Here is a 16,131-nt window from a genome sequence, read left to right as displayed (position 1 = left end):
TGTTATTAACCTGGTTGAAATTTCTATTATGCTCCTTACCTACCTGTGTGACCTTGGGCAAAACTCCCTGAAGCTCAGTTTCCTCGTGTACTTTAAAAAAAAAAAAGAAAAAATAATCTTGCTTTCCTATAAGCATTTACTGAGTACCTACTATGGGTCTGAGTACCTACTATTAAATAAGCATTTTAAATGCCTCCAGTTTTCAAAAAAGGTAGCTAGGTGGCCCAATGGATAGAGCACTGGGCTTAGAATCCATAAGACTCATCTTCAAACTCGGACTCCACTTGCCTTAGTTCCTCATTGAGATAGAGAAGGAAATGGCAAACTACTCCCATATCTTTGTCATAAAAACCCCAAATGGGGTCACAAAGAGTCGGAAATGACTGAAATGACTTAAAAGAAGCAATGAAAAAGGCCCTGTGCTAGGCAATGGAGGAACAGAAAGGCAAAATGAAAATTATTAGCTGACCTCAAAGAGCCTGCATTCTACCACATATGAAATGTGCAGTGTTGAATACCTTTCGGTTTCTTTGTGTCAACAGGGGATTGTGTACTCCCTTATCAGATAAATCATCTTGAACTGACTCTCTAGCTCTCAACAAAAATAGTATACCTAGATTTAGATATACTGATCTAATAATTAGAACAGGTAGGAAGGAGCATTGGATTTTACACACTTACTTACACACACACACCCCTTGAACTTGAGTCTCTATAACCCTATGCAAATTATAAGCAAATGAAAATGTTCCATCTCAGTGGATCATAGGATCAAAATCTGAAAACTGGAAGGACTTCTGGAAGGGATCTAATATAATCTTTTCACTTTATGGGTGAGAAAACTGAGGTGCAGAGAGTTCAAATAACTTGCTCAGAAAGAAAAACCCATGAACTACCAGGTTCAGGCCTGAATCAATGGCCAAGACCCATTAGATGTGTTACATATATAAATGATCTTGGTTTCACAAAACATGATAGAGTAGGAAATGATTTGGCTGCCACACATAACAAACCACCGTCCCAATCACCACTCCAGGGCCAGTCAAGATAACCATAGGGTCTTAAGTCTACCACTGGTGGTTTCAGTTTTTCTAGAAACGTTCTTCAAGAAAGTGTTCACCAAAAGGATCAGAAATTATCAATAGCTGTATGAAAGATTGTTGCACACCACTAATAATATGAGAAATACAATTCAAAATAACTCTGAGGTTTCTTTCACCTCTGTTCAGGAAAGCAATTTGGAAGTATATTAAGAAAGTGCGTAAAAGGTCCACACCCTTTAATCCAGCGAGGCGTACACTTCAAAGAGGTTACTGCCAAAAATAAAAGCTCCACATGCACCAATATATTTATAGAAGCAGTTTTTGTGGTAACAAGAAGCTGGAAGCAAAGTAGATACCCATCAATTGAGGAATGGTGGTATGAGGTACTATAAATGAGGTATATTACAAATGAGGTAAATTGTGGTACATGAATGTAATGGAATATGTGCTGGTAAGAAATAAGAAATATGAAAAATTTAGAGGATCAGAGGAAGGCATAGGAATTAATGCAAAATAAAAAAAAGCAGAATCCACATCCAGAGAAAGATCATTCTATGGAGTCTGAATGCAGATCAAAGCACACTATTTTCACTTTTCTTTTCTTTTTTGTGGCTTTTCCCTTTTGTTCTATTTCTTCTTTCACAACATAACTAATGTATAAATATGTTTACATGACCTCATATGTATAATCTATATCAGACTGCTTGCCATCTTGGGGAAGAAAGCAGGGAGAAAAACTCTGAAATTCAAAATCTCGTAAAAATGAATGTTGAAAACTATCTTTATGTGATTGGAAAAAATAAGATACTATTTACAAAAAATTTAAAAAAAATTTTAAATGAAGTAAGCAGAATCATGAAAACAATATGGACACTGACTACAACCATATGACCATCTTTTATCCAAATAAAATATCACCACCAGGTGGTCCTAGTCCACTGAAGGACAAGGTAGCCCAAAGAGAGGTCTTATCTGGCTTACCAAAAAGGTTCTGATAGACTGATAACAAAGATCCAAATGGCAAACAGACAATCACGGTGTGGGTAGAACTGAGCCCATAAGTGGGGAGAATTAGAAATACATGAGTAGAAAAGTAGACTATGGACTCAGGGGCCAGGCAGTCCCCAATACCAGGCAGGCACTCTTCCCCATTTCCTTCCCTTGACAGAAAACTAAAAATATTCTAACCTGATCAACAGTAGCAACAGCTTATTTCTCCTTTCCCCCATCTTACATAAAAGAACAGCATGATGCTCTGGGCTACAATACCATTTCTTCTATTATATAAGTAGAACATGGAAGGAGGCCAAGAAAGGCCTCAGGAGACTCTGGGCTAGTACCAGGAAGCTTTGTCCCAGAGATTGAAAATGAAAAAACAAACAAAAAATACCAAGTATAAAAATCCAAAAGTGGGTTTAAGAGAGATTTTTGAAGCTCCTCAAACTAACTTCTTTCATTTGTAAGCTAATCAAGATATTTTTTGTCCATTTTTTCCCTAAACAAACTATTTAAATCTAGAGATATATACAGAAATATACATATACATGCCTATATGTATATGCTTATATGCACATACATGTGTATATATGTGCACATATGTGCTTGTATACACATTCGTGCATGGATACATATGTGCACATATACACATACACGCATATATATTTGTTGTTGTTCCATCATGTCTGACTCTTCATGATCCCATTTGGGGTCTTCTTGGCAAAGACACTGGAGTGGTTTGCCATTCCCTCTCCAGCTAATTTTACAGATAAGGAAAATGAGGCAAACAGGGCTAAGTGACTTGCCCAGGGTCACACAGCTAGTAAGTATCTGGGGCTAGATTTGAACTCAAGAAGATGAGTCTTCCTGACTCCAAGCCCTGCACTCCATCCACTGCACCACCAGCACACATACATGGTCTTACAACCCTTCCTATAGTGTTCTGTGACCTTCCAGCCCACATTCATCTCTCCCTTCTCTGAACTCCTTGCCGTCTAACATTTAACTGAGCTCTAACAGTTTCGCATACTTTGTCTCCCAAACCAGACACTAAACGCCTGAAGGGTGGGCATCTGCATCTTATCTTGGTGTGCCCCTTCTAGCGTGACTCCTAGCAGAGCACTGGCTGGGCACAGCATGATGATGATGATGCTTCATGCAGCGTTTTAAAGTTGGTAAAGTACTTTATGTCCATCGAGCTCATTTGATCCTCACAACAACCTTGTGATAGGCATGTGCTGCAGATATTATAAGTCCCATTCTACAAATGAGGAAATTATACTGAGTGAGATTAAGTGATTTGCCCAGGGCCACACAGCCAGTTAGTGTCTGAGGAAAGAGTCAAGAGTTCTGGTTCTAAATCCTGTGTATCGAGTGACTGGCAGGATCCCCAGTCCCAGAGATGGATCAAGGTCTCTGTGCCCCACAATAACTTTCCTGATCCCACTAGACATTAGTGCTTTCTCCACCCAGCTCCTGGAATTACTATGTTTCTATTTTCTATTTTCTCTTCTGGGCACATGTTGTTTCCTGAGTAGAATGCATGATCCATGAGGGCATCAACTGATTCATTTTTGTCTTTGTACCCCCAGCACCCATAACACGGGTGGCACAGTGGACAGAGTGCCGGCCCTGCAGTCAGGAAGACTCCTTTTCCAGAGTTCAAATCTGGCCTCAGACACTTATTATCTGGGTGACCCCAGGCAAGTCACTTCACTTTATTTGCCTCAGTTTCCTCACCTGTAAAATGAGCTGGAGAAGGAAATGGCAAACCACTCTAGTATCTCTGCCAAGAAAACCCCAAAAGGGGTCAGAAAGAGACAGATATGACTGAAATGACTGAACAGCAACACCTAGAACACTAAGCCTAGCACACAGTAGGTACTTAATAAATGCTTGTAGAATGGACTTGAAAATGAGCAAGGACATATCAGGTATACTAAAATCAAAAAAAATCTACAGGTAGGCAGAAGGGAAAAACCCCTGGGTAGAAAGGCAGGGCATTGAAAAGAATGTTTCCTGGTACATTTGCCACACCCCTGCCTCTCCCATTCTGAGATTAACCTGGAAGTTTAACTAAGGCAGGAAAAGTCCCAGGAGAGACTTGGGTGTCAATTTTAATGTGTTTCTCTGATAAATGATTGACCTAGGGTAATTATGTTTCAGACATGTCCCACCCCCTCACTTTTGTCCATGTATTTGTTCTCCCGTAATCTCTGGAGATACATGTGCACACACACACACACACACACACACACACACACACACTTACTTGAACCTATCACACTATTAAAGAACATTAAGGATTATCAATCTATCAATAAGCATTTATAAAGTATCTATAATGTGCTGGGCACCAGTTGCTGCTTGGGGTTACAAGCACAAAGAATGAAACCATCTCTGTTACAATGAGTTTACATTCTACTGGGGAAGACAAGTACAAATAAAAATAAACAGCAGAAATACAAAGTTATTTATATCTATATAGTTAAATGGTATTTTGGAAAGAAGGGCATTAGCATTGCGATAATCTTCTTTCTGAGTTTTAAAATTTTTAAATGAGGGGAAACGCAAGGGATCAGGAAAGCCTTCAATCCAGAAAATGGTACTTAAACTGCTTCTAAAAAGTAGAGAAGGAACACTACACAGCAATACCAATAGCCAATGATCAACTGTGAAAGATAGCTACTCTGATCAAGACAATGATCCGAGACCATTCATTCCAAAAGACTCATGATGAAAAATGCTATCCACATCACATGAACTGATGAATTCTGAATGCACAGTGAAGCATGCTTTTTCTTCCTACCTTTTTTTCCTCTTCCAACATGGCTAATAAGGAAATATGTATTGCATGACTTAATATACATATAATTAATATCATTTGTTGTTGTTTTAGTCATTTTCAGTAGTGTCTGACTCTTTGTGAACCCTTGTGGGGTTTTCTCAGCAAAAATACTAAAGTAGCTTTCCATTTCCTTCTCCAGCTCATTTTACAGATGAGGAAACCAAGGCAAGCAGGGTAAGTGACTTTCCCAGAGTCATACAACTAGTAAGTGTCTGAGGTTGGATTTGAATTCAGGTTTTCCTAACTATAAAAAATAAAGGTAGAGAGGGACTATGAGGCATTGGTAAGAAGGGAGTGAATTCCAGACATGGGGGAAAGATAGTACAGAGGCATCAAACAATGAGATGAAATGTTAATAAATGAGGAACAAAGTGAAGGCCAGTTTACATGAATCATAGAGTTCAGGACAAGTAACCTCCAAGGGGATTTGGAAAAGCAGGCTGAGGCCAGGTCATGCAAAGTTTTAAAAGCTAAACAGGGGAGTGTCTAGTCTATTTTAGAAAAAATAGGATGCCACTGGATTTGGATGAACGGCACACTTACATGGTCAGATCAGTGCTTAATTAGCAGTGTGAAGAATGAACAGAAGAAGGGAGAGACTTGAGGCAGGGAGACCAATTAGGAGTCTGTTGCAATAACCTATTGGTAACCTGAACTAAGGCTGTAGTTCCATGAGTAGAGAGAAAGGGCTGGATTTGAGAGATGTTGTAAAGACAGAAAGGTCAAGATCCAGCAACTGACCGATTATGTACAGTGAGGCAAAGTGTAGTTGAACCAAGGATAATGCTATTATAAGCCTGAGATGCTAGAAGGATGGTGGGTTCTTTGACAGAAATAGGGAGGTTTGGAAGAGGGGAGGGTTTAGGGGAAAGATAATGTGTTCAATTTTAGTAAGGTTGAATTTAAGATGTCTCTGGCACAACCGGCTCATAATATCCAATGGACAATTGGTGATATGGAACTAGAGCTTAAAGGAAAGGCTAGGGGTTGATATATAAAAATGTAGAAAGAGCAGCAAATAATCTAGACTTAAAACTGAGCATATGTCTAAGTTTGCCACCTTGAAATAAAATGGCTCTAATTAGGTTTTCGAATTGTTATATCTTTAGTAATTTTTAATTAATTCCTATTTAATTTAGAACAAGTGCAGAAGACAAAGAAATATCTCAGAAGAATAAACATATAGCCCATTAATTATTTTTCAATTCTTGTCATTAGATCATTATTTTTTCCCAAATCTTAATACCTTTTCATTTTTTGTTTGATTGCACTGATAATGTACTACATTTCACAATAACACTGTATTTTTAAAACGGCAAGCTTTTAAAAAATACTCTTTGGTTCTATTTAAAAATAATAAAAAGTTACCAAGTTTAATTTCTAAAACTCAGAAAACTCAAACATGAAAGGAAGCTATCACAATGAACACAAAAACATACTACAACTATCAGAGAGTACTACAAAGAGCATTATTCTGGTATATTTGAGACCTTAATTAAATGGAAGATGTATATAAAATATACAAACTGACAAAATGGGAAATAGATAACTTATGTAGCCTAATCTCAGAAGATTGATAAGATAGATCACTAGAGGACTCTGATTTAAAAAAGTCATCAGGTCATAACTCTTTAATGATACCTGCCCCTGGGCCCCCTGCCTCCCTCTGACTGAAGAAGGTAGACATCAGAGAGCTCTTCCCAGATCCTCCATTTAAGGAGAGAACCTTGGGCATCCATCTCATCATTTTCAGCCTGGCAGCATTCCTATGGACTTTGTCCTTCCCCTCTCCATCCTTGACCTCCTCGAGCTTCTTCCTATGCACTGTATTATTGGGAAAAATAGATAGCAACAGGATTAAAATTAGCTTGAGATGTGCCCCTCACACTACATATTACAATAAATTTTAAATGGATCAATATAAAAAAGAGAAACCTATACAATATGAAAAAGCAACAACGTATCTCATTTCTGAAGAATTTTATTTTTTGGTCTAAAATAGAATTACTGAAAACAAAATAGATGCATTTAATTACATAAAAATGAAGGGGGCAGACAGGTGACACAGTGGATAGAGTACTGGCCCTGGAGTCAGGAGGACCTGAGTTCAAATCTGACCTCACACACTTACTAGCTGTGTGACCCTAGGCAAGTCCCTTAACCCAGACGGCCTCCAAAAAAAGGGAGGACAGGGTTCCTGCCCAATAAAAATCAATATATCCAACATAAAAAAGAAAATATATTAAGGCAAAAAATCTTTGCAGTAATCATAGTTGAAAAAAATCTGACACAAGAGTTTAGAAGGAGTTGATAGAACCTTACAAGATTATTATCCAATCCCCAATACATAAATGATTAAAGGATACCATTCTAGCGGGGACAAAAACAATTATCACTAATTACTCAAAAAAAATGTTAAAACTCTCCAATTGTCTGAGACAAGTAAATTATAACAACCAGGAGGTACCTCCTTCTTAAGTCACAGCATGTCCTAACGAAAAGAATTCTGGACCTGAATTCAGAACTTGGATTTGAGTCTCACATCTGAATAAATCAAATCCAGGGCTCTTGTCAAAATGATGTTTCCTTTTTTGGAGAGCAATCTGACAAGAGGCACCCAGTTCCTTATCCCTAAGAAGATCTCTAAGGACTGTCCCAAATCAAATTCTACAGTCATAAGTTTATAATAAAAATTTATTTTAGGTAATACAAAAGAGTAGTAATATAAAATATTTTGATAACTATATGAAAAGAAGTTAATGTCTTATGTTCTTGCCTAAATAATAACCAATTTGCCAAAGACACTTAAGAAATTTGCCATATAAATGTATCTATTGTTCATACAACCAACTAGGAAAAACTTTCACCCAAGGCAAATAAGGAAGCAATTGTTCTCATCAACATCTCCATTCCTGAAACTCAGTGGCACCTATTGAACCTTCCAGAAAGGCAGAAAGGCCACTGAAAAGAGAAACAGGGTAATTTTGCCTACAATTCATCAATAGGGGATTATATTAAAAACTTTTAAAAGCAGACACAAGGTTTGTTTGTTTTTTCCAAAAGATCTATGTTTGATAAAGGACTGGTTTTACTATGTAAAGACACAATAATTCGTTTTCTGATGTAAAGATCCTTTATGAGGTCTCCAAATTTTTTAAAAGAGGTCACAAACTTAAGCCAGGAGAAAAAAACAAAACAAAACACACACCACCTTGGTTAAAAATAACCCTATAAAATCCCTTATAGAGGCAACAGGAGGTACGTTCTGTAAAACAAAATTGTATCTACATGACAGAAGATGGCTCATTATCAACAGCGCTTTGTTCATCTACTTGTGACAAATTCTCTGTGCCAAATAATTCTGGACTGCTAATGCCTTCTGTTCTTCCTGCCCATGTGCCCAAGTCACTCACAAGAAAGTACTGTCCACTGTTTGCATGGAGAAAAGAAGAGAGATAAAACAATTCACTGGGCCTGGGAAGGAATTTTAGACTAGGAGTGATTTTTAAATCCTGACTGTGACAGTCACTATCTGTGTAACTTTGGGCAAGACACAATCTCTCTGGATCTCACTTTTCCTCATCTATAAAATGATCAGGGGGTGAGGGGTGCAGAGTAGAAGGGATGACCTCTAAAATCCCTGCCAGTTCTAAATCTATGAACTAGGAACTTAAAAGTGGAGTAGGATTTGTCCTACCACCCACATTCAAGTAAGATGTACAGGAAAGAGTACCAATTATGGAGTCAGGATACCCTCATTTAAACCTTATCTGTGGCACTTGCCAGATTTGTGATAAAAGGTAAGTAACATATCCTTTCAGATCCCAAATATTCCTTATATGTTAAAAGGGGGGTGGGGGGCAGAGGGTGAAAATGCTTGCATGAGATAGCTAATGATTTGCCCATTGTGGGAAAAGTCATTTTAAAATCACCAGGTGCTCTGGAACTACATTATCATCCAACACAGAGACACAGACAGACACACAGACACAGACACACACACACACACACACACACACACACACACACACACACACGTCCCTCCACTTCCAAAATGTCCACACCAAAGAAACAACAACCAAAGTTCCAGGAGCTTAGAAGAGGAAAGGGGTATGAACAACATAAGGAAAACATCACCATCCTTCCTTCTCTTCATCTTTCTCTGCCTGCTTCCTGCTCCTCCTTCCTTGTTTAAGACTGATTCTCGGGGCAGCTAGGTGGCACAGTGGATAGAGCACTGGCCCTGAAGTCAGGAGGACCTGAGTTCAAATCCGGCCTCAGACCAAACATTTGACACTTACCAGCTGTGTGACCCTGGTCAAGTCACTTAACCCCAATTGCCTAAAAAACAGAAAAAAACACTGATTCTCTTTTCCTGCAAAGCCATAGTGGCTTTGTTCCTTCCCTCCATCTTACATGTTATTTCTACCTATTATATTTGTCATAACTGCATTGAATTTGATTCAACACACATATTAAGTCCCTACTATGTGCAAGGCACCTTGCTAGGCACTGGAGATACAAGCAAAAATGAAACAATTCTTCTCCTTATGGAGTTTACAGTCTCCTGGGTGCTGAGAGGAAGGAGAAAATGGGGGATACAAAATACACACAGAGAAGCAAATATAAAGTAATTAAAGAGAGCTTGGGGGAGGGGGGAGGAGATAAGAAAAGATTTTTTGCAGGGTGTAGCAAAGAAGCTAAGACTAAATGCCAGATAAAAATTGTACTAGGGAGTAGTTAGGAAGAAGTGTTATTCAAGGGATGGAGACCAGAAAGCCTGTATAAATGCCTGGGAATGGGAGGTTGGACCCCTAGTCTGGGGAACAAATAGTCTGGTTTGGACAGAACAATGGATGTCAAAGGAAATATGAAGTAAGTCTGCAAAGGTAGATGGGAGTCAAATTATAGAAAGCTTTAAATGCCAAACCAGGGAGTTTCTAGTTCATTCTTGAGGCAATGAATAGGGAGTCCAAATGAAGTCTGTTTTTTTTTTCCTTTTTGGGGTGTGGTGTCATGATAAGAACTATATTTTAGGAATATTACTTTAGCAAATGTAAATATATTGTGTATATATATATATTGTATATATATATATTGTGTGTATATATATATATATAAATGTGTAAATATATTGGAGAAGGAAGAATCAAAGATACCAATTAGGATGCTTTTACAATAGTCCAGAGAACAGGTGATAAAACAATATTATATGATTCATTATAAGGGAGTGTCATTAGGTAGGTATATATGCATAAGAAAATCCCAGGTTCCACTTCACCAAGTTAAGAATTTCATGAATGACAATAACAGGGCTCTCTGCTTCTCACAACAGCAAGAGTTGAAATAATGGTTTCTTAAAACTATTCTACACACACAAAAAAAGGATAGAAATATTTATACTGGAAATTAAAAATAACTTAGTACTTTTAAAATGCTTTAAGGCAGAGGAAGTGACCTTTTTTGTGTTGCAGACCTCTTTGGCAGTTGATGATGCCTGTGGACCCCTTCTTAGAAAAGTGGTTTTAAATGCATAAAATACAATATACAGGATTACAAAGGAAACCAATCATACTGAAATACAGTTATCAAAATATTTTTAAAAACAAGTTCGCAAATTTCCTGAAATCTATCTTGAACTCCTCAGAGTTAAGAACCCCTGCATGAAGCCATGCAAAGTGCTTTCTTCACAGCAAACTTAGGGAGGTAGTTAGTGCTACTGCTATTATCCTCATTTTAAAGATCTAAGACCTCAGGCTCTCTGAGGCTAAATGACTTGACCATGATCATATATAGCTATTAGTATAAGAGGCAGTACTTCAATCCAGACCTTCTAGACTCTAAGTCTAGGTGTGGTATACCTTGAAGGTGTGGTACCTTCAAACTGCATAATAAAAAGAACCACCCTTTAAACTAGAAATAACACAGTTTACGCAATATGCAATCAGCAAATCAGGATAAAATCTACCATTCCCAATGAATAAATGATTAAAGGATATCAGCAGGCTTTTCAAAGGAAGAAATTCAAACTATTAACAACTATATGAAAAAAAAATCCTCCAATCACTACAATAATTAGAGAAATACAAATTAAAACTCTAACTTACTACTTTATACCTATCAGATTGGCAACAATGATAATTGTTAGAGGGGCTCTGGGAACAAAGGCACACTAATGCATTGTTGGTAGAGCTGTGTGAATTGGTCTAGCCACTCTAGGAAAAAAAAATTGGGACTATTCCCTAAAAGTTAGTAAACTGTGCATACCCTTTGACCCAACAGTACCACCAACAGGTCTATATCCCAAAGAGATCAAAGAAAGAGGAAAAGGACCCACAGCTACAAAAAACATTTATAGCAATTCTTGAAGTAATAAAGAACTGGAAACTGGAAAGGTGTCCCATCAATTAGGGAACAACCAAATAAAGTGTGGTATATGAATCTAATAGAATCAGAAACAAGAAAAGGAACCATTTCAGAGAATCCTGGTAAGAATTGTATGAACCAAAACAGAGTGAAATGAGGAAAACCATTTATATAATAACAACATGACAAAAACAAACAACTCGGAAAGACTTAAGACCTCTGATCAATGTAATGACTGACCACAATTCCAGAGCACGAATGACGAAGCATGCTACCCACATCCTAACCATCATCCACCAGAAGCGACAGATTCAAGATGTTAAGCAAGACGTGCATTTCTGAACGTGGACAACGTGGGAATTTATTTTACCTGTTACAAACGTTCAGGGTGTTTTTTCCTACTAATGGAATGAGTAGTGGGAGTGGGAGAAAATAAATACTTGTAAATTGAAAAACAAGTAAAAATTTTTATTAAAAAATAAAGTCATTTGATGTTCCTAGTTAACAAGTTACTAGTAACTTGCTGCTAGTACTATAAATGCAAATTATGCTATATTATTTCTCTAAGCATTTGATTTTCCTTTACTCACTCACATTCAGGTCTTTCCATAAAAATGAAGTGTACTCTTAAGTAACAGGACCTGGAATGGAGCTGATCAAACACGAAATCTAATTCTTCAATTGTCTTTACATGTAATTGGAAAAAAATAAAATACTATTAATTTTTACAAATGAAAAGCTGAGGCCCTGTTTGGTAAAATGTCTTGGCCAAGATACTAGATCTGCAGATTGTAAAGGGTCGCAGGTTCAAAAGATCTCTAGAGTATCACTAATGTCAAAATTGCTAGGCATTCAAATGGTTTAATGAATGAGGATTTTCACTCATCATTGGGGTCTAGCGCAAAAAAAAGTCAGATATACAAAATGTTACATATGGTCTATTCCTAATCCCTTCAGGAAAAGGAAAATAAGATGAATTATCCTGAAGTTCCAGAAGGAAACATATGTCCTTCTTGAGCAATTATTAAATGTCCTATCTTCTACTTGAGGCATTATTATTTCTTTCCCCAAGGAAGTTCACAGTGCATACACTTCAGGGCCTTCTATAACAGAGAGGGGAAAAATAATGCCATACTATTAATTCCAAAAAAACTACACAGAGACAAGAAGCTTAATTAAGTATGCAAAGACTCCCTTGTACTCCCACAGTTTATAGTATATTGGAACACTAAGAGAGGTGGGGGGTAGGGTGGAAAGAAGGAAGGGAACTTGACTAAAAATTAACAGGTCTTGCCTTTTCATCCTGGTACATCTTATTGACATTCTCCATCTGAAAGTTGTGTCTGGATTGGATTCTGTCCAGCTGCTCTCGTTGTTTTTCTAATTCTCCTTGGAACTCATTCTTTTTTAACTCTACGGCACCTCTCTCTGCTGCTGCCCTTCGGACTCTTCCTTCCAACTCCAAGATCTGAGTCTAAATGGAAAACAAAATATAACAGACAAACAGTCACCACTGTAGACCACAATGACTCAGAAATAATAGCAATAGAAGAGAGGTAAGATGTACCGAACTACTTAACAGAAATAGCCAAAGAATCACTACAAACAGGCCCCTCTTTATAACTGAGTTCTAAAAGTTAATTTATAGCTCTATAATCTGGAGCTCAGAATGCATTTTCCCACAGAAAACAAATGGTTAGATTCCTAGGCCATCCCACAAAAGCCTGTCTAACTCAGAATGTAACTGACATGGAAATGTTCAGGGGCCCATTTCAACTATTCCAAACTACTATTTATAATGGTTTTTCTACAGGAAAATGAATTCTGAGCTCAGGATGTCAGAAATTCCATCTACCCTAGGGCCTCCTTCATCTGGAAAAAGAGTTCCTAGGAGAAGGTAGAGTTAAGGTTAGTAGATAATGCTGGGAAATAGTATAGTATAGCTCACATTTACAGTAACTAGTTTAATTCAAGGACATGAAAAGTGATATGTGGTAAATGACTGCAATATAAAAGGCAACATAACAACATAGGAGTGATCTAAATGTCATTTGTAGTAAGAGATTTGGGGGATTAAAAATATATAAGCCTATAAAAGAATAATAATAACAACATGCATACACACATACACACACACCCATACAGAAATACATATACACATGTGTGTATATGATACACCTATATCTATATATGTATATGTGTGTATATCACCTTAATATTTGCAAGATACTTTACATTTTTATCTCACCTGACTTTATTGAAAAAGAAAGCTTTGAAAGTCAGGAGGATGTGTGGTAGGTTTGAGCCCCACCTTGACACAAACTGGTTATGAGACTCTAGACTAGCCAATCTCTCAAGACCCCTGGTAATTGTCTAAGATTATAAATTGCATTAGAATCACTGATCTGGGGGCAGATAGGTGGTGCAGTGGATAGAGCACTGGCCCTGGAGTCAGGAGGACCCGAGTTCAAATTCGGCCTCAGACACATAATACTTCCTAGCTGTGTGACTCTGGGCAAGTCACATAACCCCAACTGCTTCACTTAAAAAAAAAAATCACTGATCTGCATTCATAGAGGGCATTTGCCTCACACCAATGAAATCACAAGTCCAGACTCCCCCCCAAAAAAATGGGAGGAAGGAAAAGTTAAAAAAATTGTGACACGGTAATGTAAATGGATATTATTATGTGATTAAGGACAACAAATATGAAGAATGCAAAAAAACGATCATTTTCTTTAATGAAATATTATGGTATGGCATATACACTATGATCTAGGGATCTAGGTAGTACAGCGGATAGAGTCCTGGTGGTCCTGGAGTCAGGAAGACCTGAGTACAAATCTATCCTCAGACACTTACCAGCTAGCTGTGTGACCCTGGACAGGTCACTTAACCTCTGTCTGCTTCAGTTTAATCAACTGTAAAAAGGGGATAATAATGATAATAATAATAATAATAATAATAATAATAGTAGTAGTAGCTACCTCCCCCAGGGATATTGTGAAGATCAGTGAGATAATATTTGTAAATCAGTTAGCATAGTGCCTAGAACATAATAAGCACTATATAAAAATTAGACATTAACCTTTATCATACAATGAAAAGTGAATAAAAATAAACAAAGAATTTTGATGGGGATTTGGAGGAAAAGACTGAAAAAGTGCTATGAGTTTTTATGTATGCATTAAAATTAATTTACACATAAACAATTACCAAGCAACTTTGGTTGTTTGCATTGATGTTCAACAATTTCTAATGAACATTTAAATATATATTTGTGTGTAATATATTAATCTACATATTTACACATATGTGCCATTCAAAATAATTCCAAAATCATCTCCCAATTTACACTTAAATTCAAAGACTGAAGACCAATTTAAAGCTAGGAAAAGATGCAAAGTTGGGACTGGCTTATATTCAAAACAGCTTGGCAATTACTCTTGCCAATATCCACTTAACATGGCTCTCTGAAGAACTGCCAAGTGGTGGGAAAGGGTGGCAAGGAAAAAAAATTGGAGAAGAAATCTTGAGAAGACTCACAGAGGGCTGAGATGGTTGGACAAAACATATGCTTCTCCTGGAAAAGTGCTCGGGGTGGCTTGGCTTGAAAGCAAATTCGGCACAAACCGTGTGTTAAGAGAGGAGAAGGGAGGGGTCTACACAGACAGAGCCAAGACTGAACCCAAGGGGGGCTAGGGGAGGGGGGCTTGGCACTGCAGCAGAATTTTTTACAGGCCACTACAGCTTTCTCCTAAACCAACAGAGAAAAAGCCAGAGCTTAGTAAGTGAAGCCTGTTAAACATATCAAGGCAAGAAACTAGCTGGTCTCTTGCAACTGTAAGCTTTTTACAACCTCTAAAGAAAAATCCAAGTATCCTACCTGGAGGTTCACACTACGGGAACTTGCAATCCAGTAATTGAAACCCAAGACGATGACACAGGCTAATAAAGCCGCTACCAGAAGAGGTGGTGACTTCATCCCCCGACGCCCATTTCCTAGACCCATCATCTCAATTCAGGTGCAGGAACCTAAGGATTCAAAAATAAAGAATAAATCTTTATCATTATCATCAGGGAATTATATTATACCCTAGCTACCACTAATATTTTAAGTGCCATCCAGCTTAATAGAAGATTTTGCTCTTCACTGTTTGTACGAGACAGTGAAGCTTTGCCTCAGTAGGCCTGCCCCATTTCCTCTTTTGGAAGTTTGACATTTTCTCTGGGAACCACAAAGGATTCAAAAGGTCTGGGAAAGCAAGGAGACAGACACAGCAAAAAAGATGCTCAGGCTGATATCACATCCAGATTCTGGCTACTCCAGCACACCAGTTACAGCCCTGGAAGTAAGAAAATTCTCAGTACTCTCCAGTGAAACATTTATGATTTGGTTCTTTATAAGCACAGGACAGAGTATAACCACTAACAAGTCACACTTACTAATGATGCTTGCTTAAACCATTTTTCAAGACAACCGAAGACACCATACTGTTCAAAGGCAACATGGGAATCTCACTGTGCAAATCACTGCTACTCTCTTGCTTAGACAAGGATTTTCATCTGTCAGTCTGAACAACTTTGTAAGGAACAAGTCTCTCAATAACAGTCCTGTCATTCACAAGGCATAATTGTGGAAGGGGAAGGTATGTGACTTAGCTGAGGTCATAGGAAAAGAGTTTTGCATGAGAAGCAAGGAGAGATTCAAGGCATTCTGGCTCTGATTATGCCCTTTCACCACTAGGCCGTATTCAATCCCTGCCAAGCTAAACGGAATAGTTGACATTCATTACTCTCCCAGTAGAAGACCGTCTTGTGTGCTATGTAATAGTATAGTGTGCCTTATTTCAATTTATAACAGACTTTGAGGGACAA

General features: G+C 37.8%; 1 protein-coding gene across 2 annotated transcripts in view; it reads right to left on the bottom strand.

The window, feature by feature from the left end:
• LOC114026015 (Golgi membrane protein 1-like) overlaps positions 1–16,131 on the bottom strand; it is a 106,066-nt gene that overhangs the window by 61,124 nt on the left and 28,811 nt on the right. For both annotated transcript variants that reach the window (XM_027839590.1, XM_027839591.1), the window contains exons 2-3: positions 15,140–15,288; positions 12,548–12,727 (exon numbers count right to left, since the gene is read on the bottom strand). In XM_027839590.1, the coding sequence (XP_027695391.1) occupies positions 12,548–12,727; positions 15,140–15,268 (309 nt within the window). In that variant the 5' untranslated portion in view covers positions 15,269–15,288. The remainder of the gene's footprint in view (positions 1–12,547; positions 12,728–15,139; positions 15,289–16,131) is intronic.

The sequence above is a fragment of the Vombatus ursinus genome, unplaced genomic scaffold (assembly GCF_900497805.2).
Source record: "Vombatus ursinus unplaced genomic scaffold, bare-nosed wombat genome assembly UNPS02014832.1, whole genome shotgun sequence".
Taxonomy (NCBI): Eukaryota; Metazoa; Chordata; class Mammalia; order Diprotodontia; family Vombatidae; genus Vombatus; species Vombatus ursinus.
The sequence above is the reverse complement of the archived record's forward strand: the minus strand, read 5'-3'. Positions and strand labels throughout refer to the sequence as shown.